We start from the raw sequence: 26,942 nt of genomic DNA, 5'->3' as shown, positions 1-26,942 counted from the left end.
TCATGTCCCACCCCAAATGTATCTCCTACAACCTGCAATGTATATTTCCAGCACTGTGCAGTTATCAGGAAGGTAGGTGGAACATGTCACATGCAGACAAGATCAGAGGTCTCTATCGTCGCAGCTGTCAGACCGTATGACAAGGAACCGAGGGAAAAGAACAGCACCCAGATTCCTGTGCAGCCGGTGGAGCTAATAATTAAGGAGAAGGGAAGAGGTGCACGTGCATCTGTTGTACTTGTCAGCCCGGTGCATGATAACTGGAAATACTGACAGGTCTACTGAACATTAAATCAGGATATATAAATATTTGGTGAGCAATATAAGTGTACATACCTGGAATGTGCTACTGACTTATCTCTCAAACAGTCAATACACAACGGGTGAAAACCTGAGAGATTGAACTTCTTATTGAACCAGAGCATTATCAGGAAGAGTCGGCTAATGTCAATATCTGTAACCTAGATAATTCTATATCTTCTGCGCTTGGCCGAGAATCCTTTTGTATCATTTACATTCTAGCAGCCTCTGCAGTCTGACCTGGGTTTTTGCAATCTCTTCGATACAAATATCGAGGGGTCGCTGGTCGACGTCACTTGTACACGTTGCCGTAAACTTACCCCGCAAGAGCTCCATAAAGAACTGGGGTTCAAGTGCACCCACGGCCATGAATTTGCCATCGGCGGTCTTGTATGTGCCGTAGAACGGGGCGCCGCCGTCCAGCAGGTTCTCGCCTCGGGGTTGGCTCCATAGACCCATATTCTGACTCTTCCAGACAAAGGAGCCCAGGTACGAAGCACCTTCCACCTTCAGAATAAGTGAGACTGCAGTAAACATGATGTAAGAAAGGTGTCCATTCAATCTGCTGTGGCCTCGTTTCATTATTAATTAGGGGTTGTGTTGTTAAAGGACCAGGAAAACAATATGTGTGACATGAAAGAGCTCTTAATAACATTCCCAAGAAATATAAGAAGTATATAGGTAGTATGTAAATAATCTGGTACTTGTTGCCCGGGTGCCCTTCTTATGAAGCGTACCCCCTCAAATGCAGATACTAGACAGTAGGCAGCACTCCGGGACTCCCAACTTGGTAAAACAGGCGGTGTTTATTTTCTACGACGTGACAGGACTTATGTCCCTAAACGCTGTTGTAAATAAATACAGTACCATCTGCTTTACCAAGTTGCCTCCAGCAGTGTCAGTTTGACTTGTGCAGTGTCAGACCACCTCCAGCAGTGTCAGTATGCCTTGTGCAGTGTTAGACAGCCTCCAGCAGTGTCAGTATGCCTTTGGCAATGTTAGACAGCCTCCAGCAGTGTGAGACCTGCTGCTGCAGTGTCAGTATTTTAGAAGAGCAACTAAAATGGTGCATGGCCTACATCACAAAACGTACCAGGAAGGACTAAAAGATCTTAATATGTATACTTTAGAGCAGAGAAGGGAAAGGGGGGACATGATAGAAACTTTCATATATATCAAGGGTTATAACAAGGTACAGGTGGGAGACATTCTTCACAGGAAGAGGAGCAACAGAACACGAGGACATGTAGTAGTAGTACGTTTATTTATAAGGCGCCGCAAAGTGTCTGCAGCGCCGTACATAGCAAATAAAAAACAAATGACAAGGTAACGTACAGGGTGTGTTGAAAAATACAGTATAAATAGGGGTATAGCTGGTAGAAATAAAATCAGCATCAGTTCAGAAGTAGGTGTCAAAATTGTCGAGGAGACTGAAGATGAAGCAGAGGAAGAGAAGAACAGGAAAGGAGGACAGGTGAGGTAAAGAGGTAGGGTGAGTACGTGAGGAAGGAGGGCCCTACTCATAAGAGTTAACATACTAAAAATAGGTGGGTGGACGAACGAAAAACAACAGGATAAGTAGGAACGGAGGGGAACGGAGGCAGGATAGGAGGATCAAAAGAGGTTAGGAGGAGGGATAGGCTAGTCGAAAAAAGTGGGTTTTGAGGGAGCGCTTGAAGGAGGTAAGGGAATCAGAAAGCCTGATGGGTGGCGGGAGGTTGTTCCAGTGCAGTGGGGCAGCGCGAGAGAAGTCTTGGACACGGGAGTGGGAGGAGGTGATTAGGTGAGAGGTCAGTCGGCGGTCAGCGATGGAGCGAAGAGGACGGGAGGGAGTGTGGATAGAGATCAGTGAAGAGAGGTAAGGAGCGGTGGAGGAGGAGAGAGCCTTGTAGGTGGTGGTGAGGAGTTTAAAGAGAACTGCTTTTTTGCACTGAAACTAGAGGGAGGAAGATTCAGGGGAAATGTGAGGAAGAATTTTTTCACAGAAAGAGTAGTAGATAAGTGGAATAGCCTCCCAACAGAGGTGGTAGACGCAAATACAGTAGTACAATTTAAACATGCTTGGGATAAGCATATTGATATCCTTACAAAAAAATAAGGATCAAATATGGTTTGAGGTAACATGTTTAAAAAAAGGGGCAGACTAGATGGGCCAAGTGGTTCTTATCTGCCGTCAAATTCTATGGGTGCATACACACTGTACAAATTTTTTGACCAATTTGGTTGAAAGACATTTCCATTGAACCCAGTGTCCTGGACTAAAGATGTTGACGAAAGATATTGATGACAGACGAAAGAAGAAAGATCTAGCTACAGTTTATAGGCTCTTTTTGAAAGATATTCAAATTGAGCTGCATGCACAGTTGAGGAACAAACAACTGGCGGGTATGCGCATCATCATTCATCGTTTGTTTGTTGACAATATCTTTTGTCAACATCTTCCGTCCAGGACACTGGGTTCAATGGAAATGTCTTTCAAACAAATTGGTCAAAATAATTGTACAGTGTGTATGCACCTTAAGTTTCTATGTTTCTAAGTATGCCTTGTGCAGTGTCAGACTAGCTGCTGCAGTTTCAGACCACCTCCAGCAGTGTCAGTATGCCTTGTTCAGTGTGAGACCTGCTGCTGCAGTGTCAGTATGCCTTGTGCAGTGTCAGACCACCTCCAGCAGTGTCAGTATGCCTTGTGCAGCGTCAGTATGCCTTGTGCAGCGTCAGACAGCCTCCAGCAGTGTGAGACCTGCTGCCTGCAGTGTCAGTATGCCTTGTGCAGTGTCAGACCTGCTACCTACAGTGTCAGTATGCCTTGTGCAGCGTCAGACAACCTCCAGCAGTGTCAGTATGCCTTTGGCAGTGTTAGACAGCCTCCAGCAGTGTGAGACCTGCTGCTGCAGTGTCAGTATGCCTTGTGCAGTGTCAGACCACCACCTGCAGTGTCAGTATGCCTTGTGCAGCGTCAGACAGCCTCCAGCAGTGTGAGACCTGCTGCCTGCAGTGTCAGTATGCCTTGTGCAGTGTCAGACCACCACCAGCAGTGTCAGTATGCCTTGTGCAGCGTCAGACAGCCTCCAGCAGTGTGAGACCTGCTGCCTGCAGTGTCAGTATGCCTTGTGCAGTGTCAGACCTGCTGCCTACAGTGTCAGTATGCCTTGTGCAGCGTCAGACAACCTACAGCAGTGTCAGTATGCCTTTGGCAGTGTTAGACAGCCTCCAGCAGTGTGAGACCTGCTGCTGCAGTGTCAGTATGCCTTGTGCAGTGTCAGACCACCACCAGCAGTGTCAGTATGCCTTGTGCAGCGTCAGTATGCCTTGTGCAGCGTCAGACAGCCTCCAGCAGTGTGAGACCTGCTGCCTGCAGTGTCAGTATGCCTTGTGCAGTGTCAGACCTGCTGCCTACAGTGTCAGTATGCCTTGTGCAGCGTCAGACAACCTCCAGCAGTGTCAGACCGGCTGCCTGCAGTGTCAGTACGCCTTGTGCAACGTCAGACCACCTCCAGAAGTGTCAGTATGCCTTTGGCAGTGTCAGACAGCCTCCAGCAGTGAGAGACCTGCTGCTGCAGTGTCAGTATGCCCTGTGCAGTGTCAGACTACCTCCAGCAGTGTCAGTATGCCTTTGGCAGTGTTAGACAGCCTCTAGCCGTTTTAGACCTGCTGCCTGCATTGTCAGTATGCCTCGTGTAGTGTGAGACCTGCTGCCTGCAGTGTCAGTATGCCTTTTGCAGCGTCAGACCACCTCCAGCAGTGTCAGACCTGCTACCTGCAGTGTCAGTATGCCTTGTGCAGTGTCAGCATGCCTTGTGCAGTGTGAGACCTGCTGCCTGCAGTGTCAGTATGCCTCGTGCAGTGTGAGACCTGCTGCCTGCAGTGTCAGTACGCCTCGTGCAGTGTGAGACCTGCTGCCTGCAGTGTCAGTATGCCTTGTACAGTGTCAGACCTGCTGCCTGCAGTGTCAGTATGCCTCCTGCATTGTGAGACCTGCTGCCTGCAGTGTCAGTATGCCTTGTGCAGTGTCAGACCTGCTGCCTGCAGTGTCAGTATGCCTCGTGCAGTGTGAGACCTGCTGCCTGCAGTGTCAGTATGCCTTGTGCAGTGTCAGACCTGCTGCCTGCAGTGTCAGTATGCCTTGTGCAGTGTCAGACCTGCTGCCTGCAGTGTCAGTATGCCTTGTGCAGTGTCAGACCTGCTGCCTGCAGTGTCAGTATGCCTCGTGCATAGTGAGACCTGCTGCCTGCAGTGTCAGTATGCCTTGTGCAGTGTCAGACCTGCTGCCTGCAGTGTCAGTATGCCTTGTGCAGTGTGAGACCTGCTGCCTGCAGTGTCAGTATGCCTTCTGTTTTGTGAGACCTGCTGCCTGCAGTGTCAGTATGCCTTGTGCAGTGTCAGACCTGCTGCCTGCAGTGTCAGTATGCCTTGTGCATAGTGAGACCTGCTGCCTGCAGTGTCAGTATGCCTTGTGCAGTGTCAGACCTGCTGCCTGCAGTGTCAGTATGCCTTGTGCAGTGTCAGACCTGCTGCCTGCAGTGTCAGTATGCCTCGTGCATAGTGAGACCTGCTGCCTGCAGTGTCAGTATGCCTTGTGCAGTGTGAGACCTGCTGCCTGCAGTGTCAGTATGCCTTGTGCAGTGTGAGACCTGCTGCCTGCAGTGTCAGTATGCCTTGTGCAGTGTGAGACCTGCTGCCTGCAGTGTCAGTATGCCTTGTGCAGTGTGAGACCTTCTGCCTGCAGTGTCAGTATGCCTTGTGCAGTGTGAGACCTGCTGCCTGCAGTGTCAGTATGCCTCCTGCATTGTGAGACCTGCTGCCTGCAGTGTCAGTATGCCTTGTGCAGTGTCAGACCGGCTGCCTGCAGTGTCAGTATGCCTCGTGCATAGTGAGACCTGCTGCCTGCAGTTTCAGTATGCCTTGTGCAGTGTCAGACCTGCTGCCTGCAGTGTCAGTATGCCTTGTGCAGTGTCAGACCTGCTGCCTGCAGTGTCAGTATGCCTCGTGCATAGTGAGACCTGCTGCCTGCAGTGTCAGTATGCCTTGTGCAGTGTCAGACCTGCTGCCTGCAGTGTCAGTATGCCTTGTGCAGTGTGAGACCTGCTGCCTGCAGTGTCAGTATGCCTTGTGCAGTGTAAGACCTGCTGCCTGCAGTGTCAGTATGCCTTGTGCAGTGTGAGACCTGCTGCCTGCAGTGTCAGTATGCCTTGTGCAGTGTGAGACCTGCTGCCTGCAGTGTCAGTATGCCTCGTGCAGTGTAAGACCTGCTGCCTGCAGTGTCAGTATGCCTCGTGCAGTGTGAGACCTGCTGCCTGCAGTGTCAGTATGCCTCGTACAGTGTCAGACCTGCTGCCTGCAGTGTCAGTATGCCTTGTGCAGTGTGAGACCTGCTGCCTGCAGTGTCAGTATGCCTTGTGCAGTGTGAGACCTGCTGCCTGCAGTGTCAGTATGCCTCGTGCAGTGTAAGACCTGCTGCCTGCAGTGTCAGTATGCCTCGTGCAGTGTGAGACCTGCTGCCTGCAGTGTCAGTATGCCTCGTGCATAGTGAGACCTGCTGCCTGCAGTGTCAGTATGCCTTGTGCAGTGTCAGACCTGCTGCCTGCAGTGTCAGTATGCCTTGTGCAGTGTGAGACCTGCTGCCTGCAGTGTCAGTATGCCTTCTGTTTTGTGAGACCTGCTGCCTGCAGTGTCAGTATGCCTTGTGCAGTGTCAGACCTGCTGCCTGCAGTGTCAGTATGCCTTGTGCAGTGTGAGACCTGCTGCCTGCAGTGTCAGTATGCCTCGTGCATAGTGAGACCTGCTGCCTGCAGTGTCAGTATGCCTTGTGCAGTGTCAGACCTGCTGCCTGCAGTGTCAGTATGCCTTGTGCAGTGTGAGACCTGCTGCCTGCAGTGTCAGTATGCCTTCTGTTTTGTGAGACCTGCTGCCTGCAGTGTCAGTATGCCTTGTGCAGTGTCAGACCTGCTGCCTGCAGTGTCAGTATGCCTTGTGCATAGTGAGACCTGCTGCCTGCAGTGTCAGTATGCCTTGTGCAGTGTCAGACCTGCTGCCTGCAGTGTCAGTATGCCTTGTGCAGTGTCAGACCTGCTGCCTGCAGTGTCAGTATGCCTCGTGCATAGTGAGACCTGCTGCCTGCAGTGTCAGTATGCCTTGTGCAGTGTGAGACCTGCTGCCTGCAGTGTCAGTATGCCTTGTGCAGTGTGAGACCTGCTGCCTGCAGTGTCAGTATGCCTTGTGCAGTGTGAGACCTGCTGCCTGCAGTGTCAGTATGCCTTGTGCAGTGTGAGACCTTCTGCCTGCAGTGTCAGTATGCCTTGTGCAGTGTGAGACCTGCTGCCTGCAGTGTCAGTATGCCTCCTGCATTGTGAGACCTGCTGCCTGCAGTGTCAGTATGCCTTGTGCAGTGTCAGACCGGCTGCCTGCAGTGTCAGTATGCCTCGTGCATAGTGAGACCTGCTGCCTGCAGTTTCAGTATGCCTTGTGCAGTGTCAGACCTGCTGCCTGCAGTGTCAGTATGCCTTGTGCAGTGTCAGACCTGCTGCCTGCAGTGTCAGTATGCCTCGTGCATAGTGAGACCTGCTGCCTGCAGTGTCAGTATGCCTTGTGCAGTGTCAGACCTGCTGCCTGCAGTGTCAGTATGCCTTGTGCAGTGTGAGACCTGCTGCCTGCAGTGTCAGTATGCCTTGTGCAGTGTGAGACCTGCTGCCTGCAGTGTCAGTATGCCTTGTGCAGTGTGAGACCTGCTGCCTGCAGTGTCAGTATGCCTTGTGCAGTGTGAGACCTGCTGCCTGCAGTGTCAGTATGCCTCGTGCAGTGTAAGACCTGCTGCCTGCAGTGTCAGTATGCCTCGTGCAGTGTGAGACCTGCTGCCTGCAGTGTCAGTATGCCTCGTACAGTGTCAGACCTGCTGCCTGCAGTGTCAGTATGCCTTGTGCAGTGTGAGACCTGCTGCCTGCAGTGTCAGTATGCCTTGTGCAGTGTGAGACCTGCTGCCTGCAGTGTCAGGCCTACATCCTGGTGTGTCACTCCAAACTTTTTAATCAACAAAAATGGTGGGTAAGAACAGAGTAACTAAACTATATGGCCTCCAAGTTGGATGCACGGCACAAACACATACCAACCTCATACTAGAATCTTCTCTGACTTAGCATAAGGTCATCTGATCACGTTACATCATTAAGACTGACGCCCTTGTCCTGTCACTAGCAGACCCCCTTTGGCTGCCACACCACAGTCACATGTAACCAAGCTTATGGATCAGTCTCTGTTGCGGCTTTATTCCCAGAAGCACTTTATCTATCACACTTCAAAGAGACCGTCAATGTTCAGAGTGAGGCAGGTAAAGTGCTCTCTCCCTAGCTGCATAGCTAATGGACAATCTCTCCAGAGACACCCCTGTGGAATTATCAGACGTACAGCAGACGCTTCATTAAAATATCCCTTCAGATGTGTCTCTAGCATGTGTCAAGCTGCCATTTCCTGTCAGACTCTCCTTTGCAGAGTGGCCTTCATCCAGCTGACAGGAGTCAGCGGACAAGAAAGCCAGGAAGCAGAGTAGACTTATTCTGCAATTATAGTGCGCTTTGAGGCAAAGGTGCACGCCGGCGTATATAACGTCAGACATATAAATCTAAGGATGGGAGAGTCTTCTGTGAAATGCAATTGTGGTCTAGGCAGGAAGACTTTATTTCCACATCACGCTCTCTGGGAGCTGGTGGCGTGTGCGCACAGAAGATGAACGTTCTGTTGAAGAGGAGATGTTGCCCTTAGCAACCAATCAAATTCTACGTCTCATTTATTTAGCACCTTCTAGAAGATAATAGACAGAATCCTATTGGTTGCTACGGGCAGCATTCCATCTTCAATAGAACCCCATCTTCGTAAATTTACTGTAGCGTGTCACACAATATTGCCTGTCTTCAGGAGAAGTAATGGATGACCGTTATATCCCTTTTACATCAAAGACATTTCCTGGGTTGACCTGGGTCAGGCTTCAGTATAAAAAGCCCCTCAAAAAAAAACCCTGGGTCCAAAGACTGGGAAACAGCAAGGGAAATTTTCAGGGACCCATCTACAGCAATGGGAGAGCCCATACCTCCGAAACGCAGTGTCCTGCTGTCAGCCCGAATGTTTTGCGGAACAGGGCATAGACAGCAGCGGTGCCAGGCGAAGGGACGCTGCGCACATTTGTGCGTATGACCCGGATTGGAACGGTGTTGCAAATTCTGGGTCGGATCAGGGATTTTGGTGTAAAAAGCGGTATTACTGGCTCATGTGAACACATGCGCGTGATCAATTTACTTCTCAGTTACATGGGGAATGTTGTTAAAGTTTATACTAATTCACCTATGTACTAAAGCTGGGTACACACTAAACGATATGTCGCCTGATCCGGCAGATCATTGATCATAGCTTGTAATATGAGTTAGGAGCTGATTGGTTGGCACATTATCTCCTCCAAGACTTAGGGGCGCATTTATCATTATATTGCGATGCCGGAGTGATGACATCGCCGGGCATCGCATTGCGGTATCATCTGATACCGCCGAGATGTATCATTATGGGGACGCAGGGACAGGGCCCTGAAAGGAGCCCGTCCCTGCGAAGCCCTGACCCGGAAGCCGGGGGGCCTGCGCATGCGCGGTTTTGCGCTGACCCCCGCCGACCTCTCTGACCGCACTGCCCTGCTCGGCAGTGCGATGTGTAGCCATAGGCTACAATGGGCTATCGCCATAACAGAATGGCGATAGCCCAGGGGTGCGATGCCGGGCTGCCCGATGTTGATACATCGGGCAGCTTCACATCCCCCATAGAAACCTATGGGGGATGCGGCCGGCGGCGCTGCAGGGGGGGATCGCAGCAGGGATAGATAATATTTGCGGTTAACCCCCGAAAACGGGTGTTTTCGGGGATTTAGCCGCAAATGTTACTTGATAAATGGGCCCCTAAATATACAGACCCATAAGCTGGATGAGTGACAGCCCCAGAATTTAATCAGCGTCAACCTATCAAGGCTGTTACTACAGCACTGCTGATAGTGCCGCCAAGAGAGGGGGTACTAAATCCAAGGGTCCTGGGAGGCCCTGTTACTTTGGCTGCAGCCGCTCTTCTCAACCCATGCTGCAGTGTGGCCAGAGACACTAGTCCCACTTGTCCTAAGTACAAGTCAGACAGGATTTCCCTTCCCGGTAGCTCCCTGGGAGGGCTCACTTACTGTATGATTTGGCACTTGATGTGCCATTTTTTACATACGATAAATCCCATACGATTTATCATATATGTAAAATAACTCCCTGGGAGCTAGCGGGGGGAAGTCAGGTGAATCGTACTGTATGTGATACAAAGCAAGTGCTAAAAAGCACCTGCGACATACTGCTGATGAGTCCGATTCCAGCTCATCTTATGTACTGCCCGTTTGAACTCCGATCCAATGCGCAGGGGACCGTACATCTGATCGAATGTCATACACATGCGATTTGGGACGATTTTACTCAATCTGTTGGAATCAGGTGAAATCGGGCCAAACACACACACACACAGAGCGAGCTGTCAGATCTGTGTGCTGAGTGAGCCGACAGCGCCAGATTGATGGATACTGCCCATCAATTTCAGACAGCGGCGTGCAGGGACGTTCATTGCGGTCGCTATAGCCTCTACACATACACCGATGTAGGGGCATTTTCGAAGCAGCTTTGCCAAACTAAGCAAAATCACTTAGAAAATGTCTTAATATCGGCATGTGTGTAGGCCCTATAAGGGTGTATGACCACGCCTCCCGTGATTAGGCCACACCCCCTGAAAAGTACCTGGGCCTGGCCAAACTCTCTACTGCCCTGACTGCCGACCGATTCAGTTTCCTCTGCATCTTATAGGGTAAGATTTAGCAACCCTTCTAAATAGGAAAACCGGAGGTTTGACCCCAGTAAGCTGTCATTTTAAGGACTGTACTAGACACTAAATATACTCCTTCTGGTTTCCCGAAGCGGAGGGGCTTTCAATTACTGACCTAATGTGGATGAACAAAAACAAGAAATAGTCACTGATCTAAAAGACACAGATTACAGACACATCTAATTCTGGATATTTGCCTATGGAAATGTACTATGTGGATTTGGATCATTAAGCAGAGAGCTCTTTATGCTCTGCCAATGCCGGGGAGAAGTGTATAATTAACCAGTGGCACTTATACAGCTGGATGACGTAGTACGTCTGAGATCACAGTGTTTATTGCAGCCACCAGATGGGCATTTTGCATCAGATAGACTCTGATATTTATTTTCTCGCATGACGGACAGATGGCACTACAAAAAAAAAAAAAGATGAATGAATATGGACAACATCAAACAAGGAAACACTGATGTCTGCACCTGTAGGTGCCAGCGAGGTACTAATGGAAACTCACAGGCAAAAGATCCCGTCCGCTTCCAGACTGGGATGAGATGCTGCGGCATGGCGCTGTACCTTAAGTGCCGCACAGAGAAGGAGGGCATGCCGATATTGAGAATGCCGACATCCGAGTGCTGACACGATGTTAATGTTGACACACAGAACGTCAACATGGACACTCAGTTGACAGTGAACATGTCAGCTGTCGCAATGTCCACAATATAGATTTTGGGTTACGGCTATAGCAGTAAAATAAAAGCTAATGTTGACACAATGTCAACATTTTGTATCGCATTCAAGGAGGTCAGAGGATCAGCAACTGATGGATCCAATACACTAAAAGATATTTTTTTTATTGCGTTGATATATGAAAAAAGAGCCTATTCCAACTTCAGAGAGTTGTACCTGATGTCACAGACACAAGGGGAATAGAGGATCACGTTACTGTAGGTAATGTGGCCTTGGGCGCCTCACCTACAAACAGCTGTGATACCTCACCACAAGTGCAATTGGAATATGTGTCAGTCCTTAATAATTATAGGAACATTAAGCAGACCCTGTCAGTTTGAGATAAAGCAATTTAATTAAATCCTAAATGAATGTGGCTTAGTCAAATGCTATTGTAGAGAGCAAACTGTAGTCTACGTTATTAAACAAGTAGTACTTTTTTTTTTTTTTTTTTAAAGGTACCAATATTTTTTTTTTACGTTTTTGAAAAATGTCATGTGACCTAGAAGATATTTTTTTTACATTGTTTTAAAACTATACTAATTTAAAAAAAAAACAATACTGAGACAGATGAGACATAAAGTGTAGCGCTGCACAGTGCAGTCGTATAGCGGGGTCAAAGGGAACCGAGAGCTGGGCAGCTCCTTACCGAAGGACAGAGAAAAGATCACTGATCATAGGAAGTAAGTATTGGGATATAGAGATGTGTACTCATACACTGTTGCTCCTAGTGAATAACCCCTGCATTGGCACGCCAGGTCCTGAGCAAACCGGAAGCGCCAAGTGTCAGATGTATTGAGCCTTGAGAAGTGATAAAGTGGAAAGTAATAACGCAGCAGCCAACCAGCTCCTGTTTTTTTTCAAACCCAGCCTGTAACACAGCAGTTAGTAGCTGATTGGATGCTGCTTTATCACCTCCCACTTCATCACTTCCAGGCTTAATACTGTGCATCTGCCCCTTATTCGCATAAATAAAACAATTGGCATAAAACTTCATAGCTTGGTATGTGTTTACTTTAAAACGCATACCAGTATGGTAATAGTCTCCGGTCCGATTTGGCCTGTTTTCATCCGATTCTGACGGATCGTCCCTATATATAGGATAAAAACTGTCCAAATCGGAGGTGTATGACGTGATCGGATCCAATGCGTGTTCCCACGTGCATCGGCTCGGATCCTGAGATCCCCTCTGCAGCATATAGGATAAATCGGACCGTCAGCAGGTGATTTTTTAAAATCTTTTTTCGTTTTTCAGAACACTTATCAGCTGTGACACTGGGCAAAAATTCCTAGTGTCTTGCACCAAACCGCTAGGCACTGGCCATGCGGCGGCTACGTGTGAGCTGTCTCCTGGCACAATATGCATACAATGAATGAGTATTGGAGGAAAGAGTTCCTTCCCGTTCTCTCCCTACGGTCACAATTCCATAACTTGCGAACGGGTCAACCAGAATTAGACAGTAGACTACTGCACTCATGAGAAGCAGAAGATGGTCACTTTAGAGCTCCTCAGAACTCCTGACCCGCTGGTACCATACTAGCGAGGGAATCCATACGTATAAGGCTGCAGCCTCCTTCTTCAGGACGGGGGACTCTTCCCCATTACAAGACGAGCCAAAGGAAGGATCACTTACCATGCTTGAGTCAATGACTTGTCCTTGGCCTGATCGTGTGCGTTCAAACAGAGACATGACAATGCCCAAAGCACACACGTAGCTGCCACCGGCAAAGTCTGCCAGGAGGTTCAGGGGGAACGTTGGGTTCTCTTGTTTCTTTCCAAGTTTTGACAGCAGGCCTGAAAACACAAAGAAAGGACATTTCATATAAGGTATTTCTGGGGCAAATAGGTGTATCGGAACGTAGCTACATCCTAGACCAGAGAAACGTCACAAGGACTGGATGGTAACCCTACGATACATAAAATAAAAGGCCATCATCATCACAGGCACAAAGGTATTTAGCATATATTATTACGGTAAGAGGTATTTTAATAAATCATCGTTACTTGGTTAATTGTAAGCTGATTTAGCACGTACCTGTGAGAGAGAGATAATTAAGGTCGTGACCTGCCGCCTTGGCATATTTTCCCGATTGGCCGAACCCAGTCAGCCGAGCGTAAATGAGCTGCGGATTTTCTTTGAGAATGACCTCAGGACCGAGCCCCAGATTCTCCATTACACCTGTGAATCGCAGCACACACCTATTCAGTCTGTTTGTAAATCCGATGTCTGTTTTTGTACGTTTCATTTAATACAAACAACAAAAAATTGATAGACGTCTCTTTCAAAGTAGACAATTGCAGCCGCACAGTTCTGCTGTGGGCTCAGAGGTGGCCACAGTAATGGCGCAGGTTCCCAGAGGCGGTTCATATGGTGCAAAAACAATGCTTAAATAATGCCACACTAGGACTCTGAACAGAAATGACTGTGCATAGTTGTGTTACACGATAAGAGTGTGGTGCCCTGAAGAATGTAAATCAGTCATAGATGCTTCCGCACGGACGTGCACTTTAGTAAATTTACACCATAGTGATCATTCTAGCACACTGCATCTTTTAAAACCCGTGCAGAAGTCTGGTCTGAATGTGAGTGCTAAAATACAGACCACACGGTGCTAGGAGCACTACAGCTGGGAGCGACACCCCAGGCAATGAATAGGAACTGCACGGGTTTTGGAAGATGCAAGGTGGCGGAATAACACTAGACAAACACATGCCTGCCAGTAGCCATGTGACTTCCTGGTGCAAGTAAATATGCGTGTGATAATGAGGATGCCGGTCACCAGCACTAGCCGGCTGCTTCCTATTGGCTGACTGCAGAAGTGGGTAGTTGGTTTGATCATGCATACAGTTGCAACCTTGTACATCTAACCTCAATACGCCATGCAGCGCAAGATGCCTGGCGTGAGTGAGCTACTGGGTCCCGAAGGGCTCTGCTAATATCACTTCCTGTACAGATTCGGAGACTATGGGACGGATTCAGCCCTGATCGCAGGGCGCAAGCAGTGGCGTAACTATAGCTCCGCAGCCCCCGCGGTGGCGGGGGGGGGGCGCAGAGAAATTGGGGGCGCCGCCGGGGGGCTATAGTTACCCGCGGTCTGCGTGTCTCGCCCCGGCTCTCTGTCGGGACCTTCCTGACGTCACGGCCCCGGCCGGCTCCTGCTGCAATGAAAACTGACAATTAGAAAATGGCTGCCCCCATACTGCAGACAGTTTTCTGTCTGCAGTATGGGGGCAGCCATTTTCTAAGAGTCCGTTTTCATTGTAGCAGCAGGAGCCGGCCGGGACCGTGACGTCAGTAAGGTCCCGACAGAGAGCCGGGCGAGACGCAGACCGCGGGTAAGAAGGGGGGGCAGGTTAGGTGTGTGTGTGTGTGGGGGGGGCGCCGAATAAACGTGCGGCGGGGGGGCGCTAAATAGTTAGTTACGCCCCTGGGCGCAAGGGTCTGCAGTGCACATGCGCGAGCCATCCGTGAGAACGAAGCCAGCAATGGCCAGCATTCCCATGTTGAGTGACAAGCGCCGGGCATTTGGGGTGCAGCACACCAGCGTTTTCAGGGCGTGCCCCAGAAAAGGCAGACGTTGCCCGGCAGTTGGGAGGGAGAATTTACGGTATCTAGTACATTCCATAAAATGACAGATTACATACTGGGGGCAATTTAGAATAGACTTGTCCTATTTAGAAGGGTTGCTAAATCTCACCCTATAAGATGCAGAGAAAACTGAGTCGGTCAAGCAGTCAGGGCAGTAGAGAGCTTGGCCGGGCCGAGGTACTTTTTCAAGGGGTGTGGCCTAATCAGATCTCCATGTATTGAAGTACTCAGATGTGTTCATATGGTGCATGTGGGAAAAACCAAATGGTGCATGGGGGAAAACATAACATAGAATTGGATAAGCCAATTTGCAATAGGATATCTAAATGGATAGCAAAGATTGCCTGAAGAAACAGTCCGAAAATACATGCGGTGGTAAGTGAGATGACGTTCACCGGAAGATATCCCAAATAAATACACACACGTGATTCACCAATGTATAAACAACATGGATGCTTATGTAAGCAATATGGTCGTGAAGCCCATAAAGGTATCTTTAATTGTATGGATGCTCACACGGCTTCTTACTTGTAAAATGTGATTTCAATCATATTAAGGTTTCTTTAGGGTCCCAGCATGGCATTATATAAGCAAATGCCGTACAAACATGTTTTGACGCTACCTGTGCATCTTTTTCAAGGTGAGAGTGAAAACGGGCAGGAAAAAATACTCATCCACTGGAAATACAAAAGTGCCAATATTTATAACTATTTTATAAACGTTTTTATACGTTACAAATGGGGAAAGGCATACAACTCTTATGTGCCCTAATATATATCCTACAAAATTCATAATATATGGCAACAAGAAACCGATATATTTTAAAATTACTGGATTTTGAGGTCACGTGAGACCATGTGATCATAGGAGACCATGTGATCAACTTCTTCTCTGGCCGGATGTAAACAAAGACGTGTGTATAAAAAAAGAACAGAGGTCAAATGACCTAACAGGATGTGCACCAGGGAGATGTAGGTCACATGACCTGGTCACGTTAGCGCTGTCATAATCGCGTGATGTAAACACAACGTAATACTAAAGGAAAGCATAAAAGCAAAAGAAATCCCAGGTTTCATTTGGCATCAAAAATCAATATAATAACAATTATATAAACAGATATATAAAAATAGAATTTGGGAGTTACATATTTCAAAGAATTCATAACATCATTTTTTCGTAACTTAACATTATAAAAATACAGAAAAACAAGGCGCAATATAAATATACTTAAAAAATTATAAAATATATATAAACTAACAAAAACCACTTAACCTCAAAATCTGTCAGCCCAGTGATTGGGTGTCAATCAGGCCCTCAGTCATACACAGCGCAAACATCGGCCACGTGTGAAAACGGACCTGGATAAGGTCCTAAAACAAGACACGCTAGCAGAATCTCACTGCACCGGGCACCGAGAGAGGCTGTGTGACACAACTGCAGTGATGATCTATAGTCACATCTGTATATTATATGATTTTGGATCTATTTTTAAAATCGTCTGATTTTTGCTGCTACATTCATTCATAAATGAGAAGATGACATCTGCTGCATTATGGAAGATTATGTAATAGAAGCAAACTGACTAGTGATGCTGCTTTCAAACCGCAAAACTGCTTAGACCAGGTATTTAAATTGTTTTTTTTTTTAAACGGCTCCGAGCAAGTTTAACCCCTTTCACATTGCATGTAAATACCTGGTCTAAAGCAGGTTTGCGGTGTGAAAGCAGCGATGGGGAGAGAGGGGATCAGGCACCAGAGCCCTCACCTAGACTGCCAGCAGGAGCTCCCGCACTGCAGGCAGGGAGGAGAGCTGCAGGACGCTGGAAGGTTAAGGGTAGGGGGTCTGACAGTGAGCAGTAGCTGATCTGCTCTGAATGAGCCAGCGCAGTGCATATTTAATGATCCGGACGCTCATTACATATGCGCATATGTAATGAATGGCTGATTTCTTATGTGCATATGTAATGAGCGGCCGGCTCATTAAATATGCACTGCGCTGGGGACCAGTAGTCTTCACTGCTGCCTGGGTACCGTTTCAGACAGCCAAAAAAATGGGTCTGAAATGGGTAGAACCCTGCTTTTTTACCGTTTTCAAAAAACATTTTTTTTGGAAACGGTAAAATCACTCTGCGCCATTCAGACCGCACATATTACTGTTTTAAAATGGTTAAAAATTAGCAAAATACCATTTTTTTTAGTGCGGTCTAAAAGGGGCATGAATGTATTCTTCCCTATGCTGTGTAGTAGTACGTTTATTTATAAGGCGCCACAAAGTGTCTGCAGCGCCGTACATAGCAAACAAAAAAACAAATGACAAGGTAACGTACAGGGTGTGTTGATAAAATACAGCATAAATAGGGATATAGCTGGTAGAACTAAAATCAGCATCAGTTCAGAAATAGGTGTCAAAATTGTCGAGGAGACTGAAGATGAAGTAGAGGAAGGGAAGAACAGGACAGGAGCACAGGTGAGGTAAAGAGGTAGGGTGAGTACGTGAGGCAGGAGGACCCTACTCATAAGAGTTAACATACTAAAAATAGGTGGGTGGACGAACGAAAAACAATAGGATAAGTAAGAACGGATGGGAATGGAGGCAGGATAGGAGGATCAAAAGAGGTTAGGTGGAGGAGGGATAGGCTAGTCGAAAAAAGTGGGTTTTGAGGGAGCGCTTGAAGGAGGTAAGGGAATCAGAAAGCCTGATGGGTGGCGGGAGGTTGTTCTAGTGCAGGGGGCAGCGCGAGAGAAGTCTTGGACACGGGAGTGGGAGGAGGTGATTAGGTGAGAGGTCAGTCGGCGGTCAGCGATGGAGCGAAGAGGACGGGAGGGAGCGTGGATAGAGATCAGTGAAGAGAGGTAAGGAGCGGTGGAAGAGGAGAGACTTGTAGGTGGTGGTGAGGAGTTTAAAGAGAACTCTGAAAGGAATGGGGAGCCAGTGAAGAGATAGACAGAGGGGGGAGGCGAAGGGAGAGCGGCGGGAGAGGAAGATGAGCCTAGCAGCAGCGTTAAGAATGGATTGGAGAGGTGCGAGGCGGGTGAGAGGTAGCCCAGAGAGAAGGATGTTGCAGTAGTCAAGGCGGTAGATGACAAGAGATTGAATGAAAATTTTGGTCGCGTCAGTGGAGAGGAATGGTCTGATGCGTGAGATGTTACGTAGGTGAAAGCGGCAAGACTGTGAGAGAGCACGAATGTGGGGAGTGAAAGAGAGGGAGGAGTCAATGATGACACCGAGGCAGCGCGTTTGGTCGGTGGAGGTGATCTCGGTTTCACCAATGCTGATGGAGATAGTGGGAGAAGAGGGGATGTTTAGTTTCAGGAAGCGTTGGGTCATCCAGGCTGAGATGGCCGTGAGGCATTCGGAGACCTTGGACAGGAGTGATGGGGATAGGTCGGGGGAGGAGAGATAGATTAGGGTATCATCAGCATAAAGGTGGTAATGGAAACCATAGGAGCTGATGAGGGTGCCCAGAGAGGTGGTGTAGAGGGAGAAGAGGAGAGGGCCAAGGACTGACCCTTGGGGAACACCGACTGGCTGCGGGGTAGGAGAGGAGGAGCTCGGAGTGGAGACGGAGAAGGAGCGATCGGAGAGGTATGAGGTGAACCAGGAGAAGACCGAGCCAGTGATGCCAAAGGAGCGGAGGGTGTTGAGCAGGAAAGGGTGGTCAACAGTGTCAAAGGCAGCTGACAGATCAAGCTGGATGAGGATAGAGAAGAGGCCTTTGGATTTAGCCGATAGTAGATCATTAGTGACTTTGGTCAGGGCAGTTTCAGTGGAATGTAAAGGGCGGAACCCGGATTGGAGGGGGTCTAGAATGGAGTTAGCAGTAAGGTGGCTTAGGAGACGATTATGGGTCAGACGTTCTAGGAGTTTGGAGGCAAAAGGGAGGAGGGAAATGGGCCTGTAGATGGACGGAGAGTTGGGGTCCAGATTAGTTTTTTGAGGATTGGGGAGACAAGAACGTGTTTGAACGTGGAAGGGAAGATCCCAGAGGATAGGGAAAGATTAAAGAGGTGAGCCAGGTGAGAGCAGACTGACGGACTGAGACGACGGATAATATTGGAGGGGATAGGATCAAGCGGGCAGGTGGAGGGAGAAGCGGATTGAAGGATAGAGGGGACTTCAGCGGTAGTGGTGGGGTAAAATGAGGACAGGGGTGGGAAGGAGGGGAGTGGAGATGTAGGAAGGGAGGAGGGAGAGGGTGAGGTCATGGCAGCAGTGATGGCAGTCCTGAGAGAGGAGATTTTGGTTGAAAAGTAGGTAGCAAAATCAGCGGCTACGATGGAGGACGGAAGAGCTGGAGGAGGGGGGGCATAAATATGCTATTTCAACAGGCAGCCTTTAGAAGTGTAAATTCCTCCCATCATGTGTCCAATTCATCATCCTGCGGGTGCTGTGGGAGGAGACTGCAGAAGCTGAACTAAACACCCTAATGCTTATGGATACATATAATATGTGGCCACCATGCATGGACCAAGTCCACACAAGGATCCTAAAAACAAACATGGCCCCCATCACTGCATTACAAAACATACAAATATCTGCAAAACATGGAAAATTGGGCAAAACAAATAATAAAAAGTTTAGCTAATGTTGATATATCTTATTTTTGCCATTTTGTCACGGCAATGCTCACTTTGGGGAGCTTCACAGATGGACCCAGCACCGATGCAAAAATACGCCGATGCTGTAATCAGGGTACCTTTCGGGTCTCTAATACTAACTTCCTATGTAAATTAAAAAATATAGGGCCAGAGAAATGGAGAGTGATAAACAGCCAGCCAATCAGCTCCTGCCTGCCATGTCACAGACTGTGTTTGAAACATGTCAGACAAGAGCTGATTGGTTGGTCGTTTATGATTCTCCCTTATATCACTTTCGAAGCTTAGTGCATCTGGCCCAAAATGCGCCACACATATCCGGACACTTACCATGACGAAATGGCTCAATGAGGACATCCGACTGTTGGCATAACTTCTTCAGCACGCCAACCCCCGCAGGGCTTTTCAGATTTAGCGCTATAGATCTTTTCCCCCGGGCCATGGTGTCCGTTGTGTGAGAACTGCTGGCCTTGTCCACGCGGATGACTTTGGCCCCAAAGTCTGCCAGCAGCATACCGCAGAAGGGAGCGGGGGCCAACCCCGCCAGTTCCAGTACTCGGACGCCAGCCAGAGCCATCCCTTGAGAATCAACAGAACGAAAACAGTTAGCAAACATAAAAAATTTTTATGAGACTGATATAAAACAAAATCAGAGAACAGCAAGAAGTGAGTTATAATTAAAACTGGTTGATTACCATGCACAACGTCTGTTTCGTGTTAATTAAAGTTGCAGCAATTTCATTACAGGACAGGAAATAAACTCATCTTCTAGATTAGTGAATTCATAAAGTTCTACATAACAAGGTGAATCATCATATGCTAAGGCGACTAAAAAAGTAAATTTAATGCCGGTTGAACACTGGTTGGTTTTCCATCATCGCTGGTTCCAGCACTGAGCCGGATTACCGATTTTGCCGGATTATCAGTTACAGCAGAGTTACCCCCACAACACGATTCACTCATCCAGACCCCATACCACCACCACCACAACCCCCCACCCAGTTTGTTTCCAGCTCAGAGGGCATTCGCCTCAGTCCCCACAGCACGACCCCCTGCATCCCGACACACTCCCGCTGCCCTCCTAAATACTTCTAAGCCCTCCCACAGCCCCTTCTACAATCGAACACCCTATCAATCATAATTTCCCCCAGGACCTGATGCGTCCGTTAAAGGAGGTGCCAGATAATCGGTGTTCAACCTGTATTAACTTTTTTCTTTTTTCCCCTTTCATGACAGTAGATGTCTCCCTTTGGGCCCTTTCTTATTGAGAATATAGCCGACATCTGTACTGGTCACCTTTGCTTTGGACACAACCAGGATTAAGGCCCTTATTCAGATCTGATCGCAGTACAAATTTGTTCTCAAAATGGGCAAAACCATGTGCACTGCAGGTGGGGCAGATGTAACATGTGCAGAGAGAGTTAAATTTGGGTGGGGTGTGTTGAAACTGAAATCTAAATTGCAGTGTAAAAATAATGCAGCCAGTATTTACCCTGCACAGAAACAAAATAAATCACCCAAATCTAACTCTCTCTGCACATGTTACATCTGCCCCACCTGCAGTGCACATGGCTTTGCCCATTTTGAGAACAAATTTGTACTGCGATCGGATCTGAATAAGGGCCAAAGTCACTGGTGGCACAATGAAACCTAGGGTTAAATATTCTAAGCGGTGGTTGTGGGTTCTAAACCCCGGGGGTTTGGTGGTAGTTTTTGCTATTCATCAATTAACTTACGCCATTAAACCAGATTGTACAATAGAACACGATAATAAAGCAGCCTCAATGTTATAGACAATAAAAATAACAGAACCCCCAGATTTATCAAGTCAGCCATAAAACCGCAGACAAACCCTGAAATGATTACCGCAGCAGAAGTATCAATCAGGTCATTCGAGAAACGGGACAAATGGTGAGGAAAAGAGAGAAGGCCAAGTTCGGAACCAGAACGGAGATCAGTGCAGAACACTTTAGGTCACTGCAGAAGACAGGCCACCAGTGACAGTGTTCCAGCCTGATCATCAATAGACTGCAGCTGTGACTAGACTGGCCGCATAGATGATGATTGCTCCATATAAGGTTCTAGGATATTATTCAGGTGCACAGGCAACGTTGCAAATTTCGCAGTGTTGTGTGTGGATTAAATGTCGCCCGCAGCTTGCACATCCCCCCCCCCCCCCATCATGAATGTGAACGGATGTTCTGCATTAACATCAATTCGCAGCCTTGGGTGCAGGGGCCAAATCATTCATTTTTCCTGACCAGGACAGGAAACTTAACAGTTTACCGTGCCCGCTCGCACCCAGCGTTGTCCATACTGTTGCACTTAATTCTCTAGAAAAGTATCTCAAGGAATTGGGACCCAATTTAAGTGGTTTCTGAGTCACCAGAGATGTGTATTATAATTTATCGCCTTTTCGAACTGGATGTGTTTTATTTATTTATCTATTTATTTACAGTTTCTTATATAGCGCAGCAGATTCCGTTACAGTTTCTTATATAGCGCAGCAGATTCCGTTACAGTGTCTTATATAGCGCAGCAGATTCCGTTACAGTTTCTTATATAGCGCAGCAGAATCCGTTACAGTGTCTTATATAGCGCAGCAGATTCCGTTACAGTGTCTTATATAGCGCAGCAGATTCCGTTAGTTACTTACATAGCGCAGCAGATTCCGTTACAGCGTCTTATATAGCGCAGCAGATTCCATTACAGTGTCTTATATAGCGCAGCAGATTCCGTTACAGTGTCTTATACAGCGCAGCAGATTCCATTACAGCGTCTTATATAGCGCAGCAGATTCCGTTACAGTGTCTTATATAGCGCAGCAGATTCCATTACAGCGTCTTATATAGCGCAGCAGATTCCGTTACAGTGTCTTATATAGCGCAGCAGATTCCGTTACAGTGTCTTATATAGCGCAGCAGATTCCGTTACAGTGTCTTATATAGCGCAGCAGATTCCGTTACAGTGTCTTATATAGCGCAGCAGATTCCGTTACAGCGTCTTTAATAGCGCAGCAGATTCTGTTACAGTGTCTTATATAGCGCAGCAGATTCCGTTACAGTGTCTTATATAGCGCAGCAGATTCCGTTACAGTTTCTTATATAGGGCAGCAGATTCCGTTACAGTTTCTTATATAGCGCAGCAGATTCCGTTACAGTTTCTTATATAGCGCAGCAGATTCCGTTACAGTTACTTACATAGCGCAGCAGATTCCGTTACAGCGTCTTATATAGCGCAGCAGATTCCATTACAGTGTCTTATATAGCGCAGCAGATTCCGTTACAGTGTCTTATATAGCGCAGCAGATTCCATTACAGCGTCTTATATAGCGCAGCAGATTCCGTTACAGTGTCTTATATAGCGCAGCAGATTCCGTTACAGTGTCTTATATAGCGCAGCAGATTCCGTTACAGTTTCTTATATAGCGCAGCAGATTCCGTTACAGCGTCTTATATAGCGCAGCAGATTCCGTTGTGCTTTACAATAGTAGACAGTGATAAAACAAACTGGGTAACAAAAGACAGACTTGGAGGTAGGAGAGCCCTGCTGCAAGCTTACAATCTATAGGGACATAGGAGGGAAACACAAGGACAGGCACCAGTAATAGCATAGCAGTCCCACCAAGTTACAAGTCCAGAAGGGAAGCTATATAATACATAAGTGCCTCAGAGGGTTAAGACTTTTCATTCTATTCCAAGGATGTTAATAAACTGGTAAAAACAATCTGATGCTCCAGAGTCCCCCTGTCATTAAATTATAGAGTTTTTCTGTCGGTACGTGAGAGTTCTCCTGTTCTGTCCTTATATAAGGGACCTCCTGTCCTTATATGACAGAGTTGATTTGCCCTACAAGGTCCTCCTGGTCAGCCTTGTTGCCAGATGGATCTAATGTGGAGTAAACACCAGGACAATATGGCCCAAAATGAGCCAATTTAGATACAATCTTAACCGATTGTATGTAAATCGGCTGTGTTTTGGGCCAATTCGCTGCCCTTTTGATGTGATCCCGATCCGATGCCCCGCGGTCGGTCTTTTCTGAGATCCTACCTGCTGCAGGTAGGATCTCAGAAACAACCATTGCAGTGGGTGGGGGTCCCGATCGGATCGCTTTCACATTAGAGGCATTTTCATGGCGGGTCGGCAGCGCCGTCAGCTCGTGAGCGGGTTGTACGTTCCTGTCACGAGCACCATCGTCCTGGTGTGTACCGGGCATAATTCTACAGCAGTAAATATAGGACTTTGAACATAAGATTTTCTAAGGGGTTCTATCAATGATTAATTATTATGTTGCAGATCTCTGGCATTCTGTAGGCCTAGCAATATATAATCTAGATTAGAAGTACAGATGTATTCAAATTGTGCAAATTCATAATCAAAGGTGTAAATTTACTAAAATCAGTGATCTATTGAAGATGTTTCCCATAGCAACCAATAAGATTCTACTTCTATTCTATTCTAGTACAGTACAGTGATTTTCAACCTTTTTACCTTGCGGCACACTAAATAGGATTTTTAAATTGCCAAGGCACACCATGAGATCCCCACAGGACAAAACACTTTGCACCCCACAGGAAAAAAAAACAAACCTATTGGCCCCCATATAAAAAACAATCACACTGGTCCCTACAGGTAACAAAAAGAAAGTACATTGGCCCTTTACATGGAAAGAAGAGACCAGTAAATAACAGTTGAACTGGTGGTGGCTGTAAACTGTTTTTTTGCCATCTCTAGATCTGGTGGCACACTTGAGAACAGCTGAAGGCACACTAGTGTGCCACGGTACAATGGGTGAAAAACACTGTTCTAGGAGGTGCTAAATAAATAAGAACTCCCATCTTTACCCCAAAAATGTTTTATTATTCTCCGACTACCATTAATAAATATAAAATTCATAGCAGCGATCAAGTCTGAATCCATTTACTATTAAATATTCCCCATAACATGACATACAGCGGGTACAGGTACAGGACAGTGACATACAGTACAGCGGGTACAGGTACAGGACAGTGACATACAGCGGGTACAGGTACAGGACAGTGACATACAGTACAGCGGGTACAGGTACAGGACAGTGACATACAGAACAGCAGGGAGGGGGAAAAAAATAAAAAGGGTTATTTTTATTTTTACTGCAGGAGTGTCGCCATGTGTGCTGTAAAATTCCATGTGTGTCGTATCAGTCCAGGGGTGCCGCCATCTGTGCCATATAATTCCATGTGTGCCGCCATGTGTGCTTCGTTCTGCATCAGGTCAGGGGTGCCACCATCTGTGCCGAATAATTCCTGGGGTGAACCAATTCTGCTGTATAATTTCTGGGGTGAGCGAAGTCTGCCGTATAATTAATGGGGTGCTGCCAAGGGAGCTGATCAGTCCAGGGGTGCTGCTAAGTGTGCCATATCAGTCCAGGGGTGCTGCTAAGTGTGTTGGATCAGTGCAGGGGTGATGCTAAGTGGGCCATATCAGTCCAGGGGTGATGCTAAGTGTGTTGGATCAGTGCAGGGGTGATGCTAAGTGGGCCATATCAGTCCAGGGGTGCTGCTAAGTGGGCCATATCAGTCCAGGGGTGCTGCTAACTGGGCCATATCAGTCCAGGGGTGCTGCTAAGTGGGCCATATCAGTCCAGGGATGCTGATAAGTGGGCCATATCAGTCCAGGGGTGCTGCTAAGTGGGCCATATCAGTCCAGGGATGCTGATAAGTGGGCCATATCAGTCCAGGGGTGCTGCTAAGTGGGCCATATCAGTCCAGGGGTGCTGCTAAGTGGGCCATATCAGTCCAGGGGTGCTGCTAAGTGGGCCATATCAGTCCAGGGGTGCTGCTAAGTGGGCCATATCAGTCCAGGGGTGCTGCTAACTGGGCCATATCAGTCCAGGGGTGATGCTAAGTGTATCAGTCAAGTGTTTTGCCGCCCATTTGTGTCACTGTGCATAGTCACTAGCAACCTCAGTGCAACCTTATGGCCTAAAAAGAACATCGTGAGATGTTCAGGATAGACTGGAAAAGAGTGGAAATTAATGTTATTGAGGTAATAATAACGTAGGAGCAAAAATAATAAAATAAAATAAAAATACTAATTCTTTGATTTTAGATGTTTTATGTGGGTTTTTTTCAAGAAAAATCCAGAACCAAAACACAAAACATGGAAGAGTTGTGTTTTTAAACAGATCCAAATCCAAAACATGAAACACAAAAGTGACGGGTGCCCACCCCTAATTTAAAGTAGATCATTTGTGAGGGTCCCCTGATACTTACTTCTTTAAGAAAGGACTGAGCATCATAGGAGCAAGCAGGACAGTATTAATAACTCACCATTCCTCATTGTGGCCTTGTACTTAACAGAGTTTTAATGATTCTTATTTTATTATTAACTTTATTATTTAAAAAAAAAATGAGGTTGATATATGCCAATTAATTCAACAGTATACAGCAATACTCTCCGCCCCATACACCTGAGTTTACGGACAGGAGCCCACCCCCCCTATAGGACATGAGCTTACTGACAGCAGAGCCACTGTATAGGACACTGACCTATACATACACGTGCACAATGGCAACTCTGTGGGACACTAACACATATATACAAGTGTTTAATGACAGCAGCCCCCTCTATAGGATACTGGCCCCTATAAACATGTGTTTACTGACAGCTATCCCCCTCTATAGGACACTAACCCATATATACATGCACTGCTTACTGACAGCTATCCCCCTCTATAGGGCACTGACCCCTATATACATGTGCTTACCAACAGCTATCCCCCTCTATAGGACACTGACCCCTATATACATGTGCTTACTGACAGCTATCCCCCTCTATAGGACACTGACCGCTATATACATGTGCTTACTGACAGCTATCCCCCTCTATAGGGCACTGACCCCTATATACATGTGCTTACCAACAGCTATCCCCCTCTATAGGAAACTGACCCCTATATACATGTACTTACTGACAGCTATCCCCCTCTATAGGACACTGACCCCTATATACATGTGCTTACGGACAGCTATCCCCCTCTATAGGACACTGACCCCTATATACATGTGTTTACTGACAGCTATCCCCCTCTATAGGACACTGACCCCTATATACATGTGCTTACTGACAGCTATCCCAATCTATAGGACACTGACCGCTATATACATGTGCTTACTGACAGCTATCCCCCTCTATAGGACACTGCCCCCTATATACATGTGCTTACTGACAGCTATCCCCCTCTATAGGACACTGACCCCTATATACATGTGCTTACTGAAAGCTATCCCCCTCTATAGGACACTGCCCCTATATGCATGTGCTTACTGACAGCTATCCCTCTCTATAGGACATTGACCCCTATATACATGTGCTTACTGACAGCTATCCCCCTCTATAGGACACTGCCCCCTATATACATGTGCTTACTGACAGCTATCCCCCTCTATAGGACACTGACCCCTATATACATGTGCTTACTGAAAGCTATCCCCCTCTATAGGACACTGCCCCTATATGCATGTGCTTACTGACAGCTATCCCTCTCTATAGGACATTGACCCCTATATACATGTGCTTACTGACAGCTATCCCCCTCTATAGGACACTGCCCCCTATATACATGTGCTTACTAACAGCTATCCCCCTCTATAGAAAACTGCCCCCTATAAACATGTGCTTACTGACAGCTATGCCCCTGTATAGGACACTGACCCCTATATACATGTTCTTACTGACAGCTATCCCCCTCTATAGGACACTGACCGCTATATACATGTGCTTACTGACAGCTATCCCCCTCTATAGGACACTGACCCCTATATACATGTGCTTACTGACAGCTATCCCCCTCTTTAGGACACTGACCCCTATATACATGT

General features: G+C 47.3%; 1 protein-coding gene across 2 annotated transcripts in view; it reads right to left on the bottom strand.

Annotated features, from left to right (window-relative positions):
* Positions 1–26,942, bottom strand: part of AMACR (alpha-methylacyl-CoA racemase) — a 35,845-nt gene that overhangs the window by 5,441 nt on the left and 3,462 nt on the right. For both annotated transcript variants that reach the window (XM_083154998.1, XM_083155002.1), the window contains exons 2-5: positions 19,412–19,660; positions 12,933–13,076; positions 12,531–12,691; positions 621–807 (exon numbers count right to left, since the gene is read on the bottom strand). In XM_083154998.1, the coding sequence (XP_083011124.1) occupies positions 621–807; positions 12,531–12,691; positions 12,933–13,076; positions 19,412–19,658 (739 nt within the window). In that variant the 5' untranslated portion in view covers positions 19,659–19,660. The remainder of the gene's footprint in view (positions 1–620; positions 808–12,530; positions 12,692–12,932; positions 13,077–19,411; positions 19,661–26,942) is intronic.

Source organism: Crinia signifera, chromosome 1 (genome assembly GCF_055691185.1).
Source record: "Crinia signifera chromosome 1, ASM5569118v1, whole genome shotgun sequence".
Lineage (NCBI taxonomy): Eukaryota > Metazoa > Chordata > Amphibia > Anura > Myobatrachidae > Crinia > Crinia signifera.
Note: the sequence above shows the minus strand (reverse complement) of the source record. Positions and strands in the feature narration are given on the sequence as shown.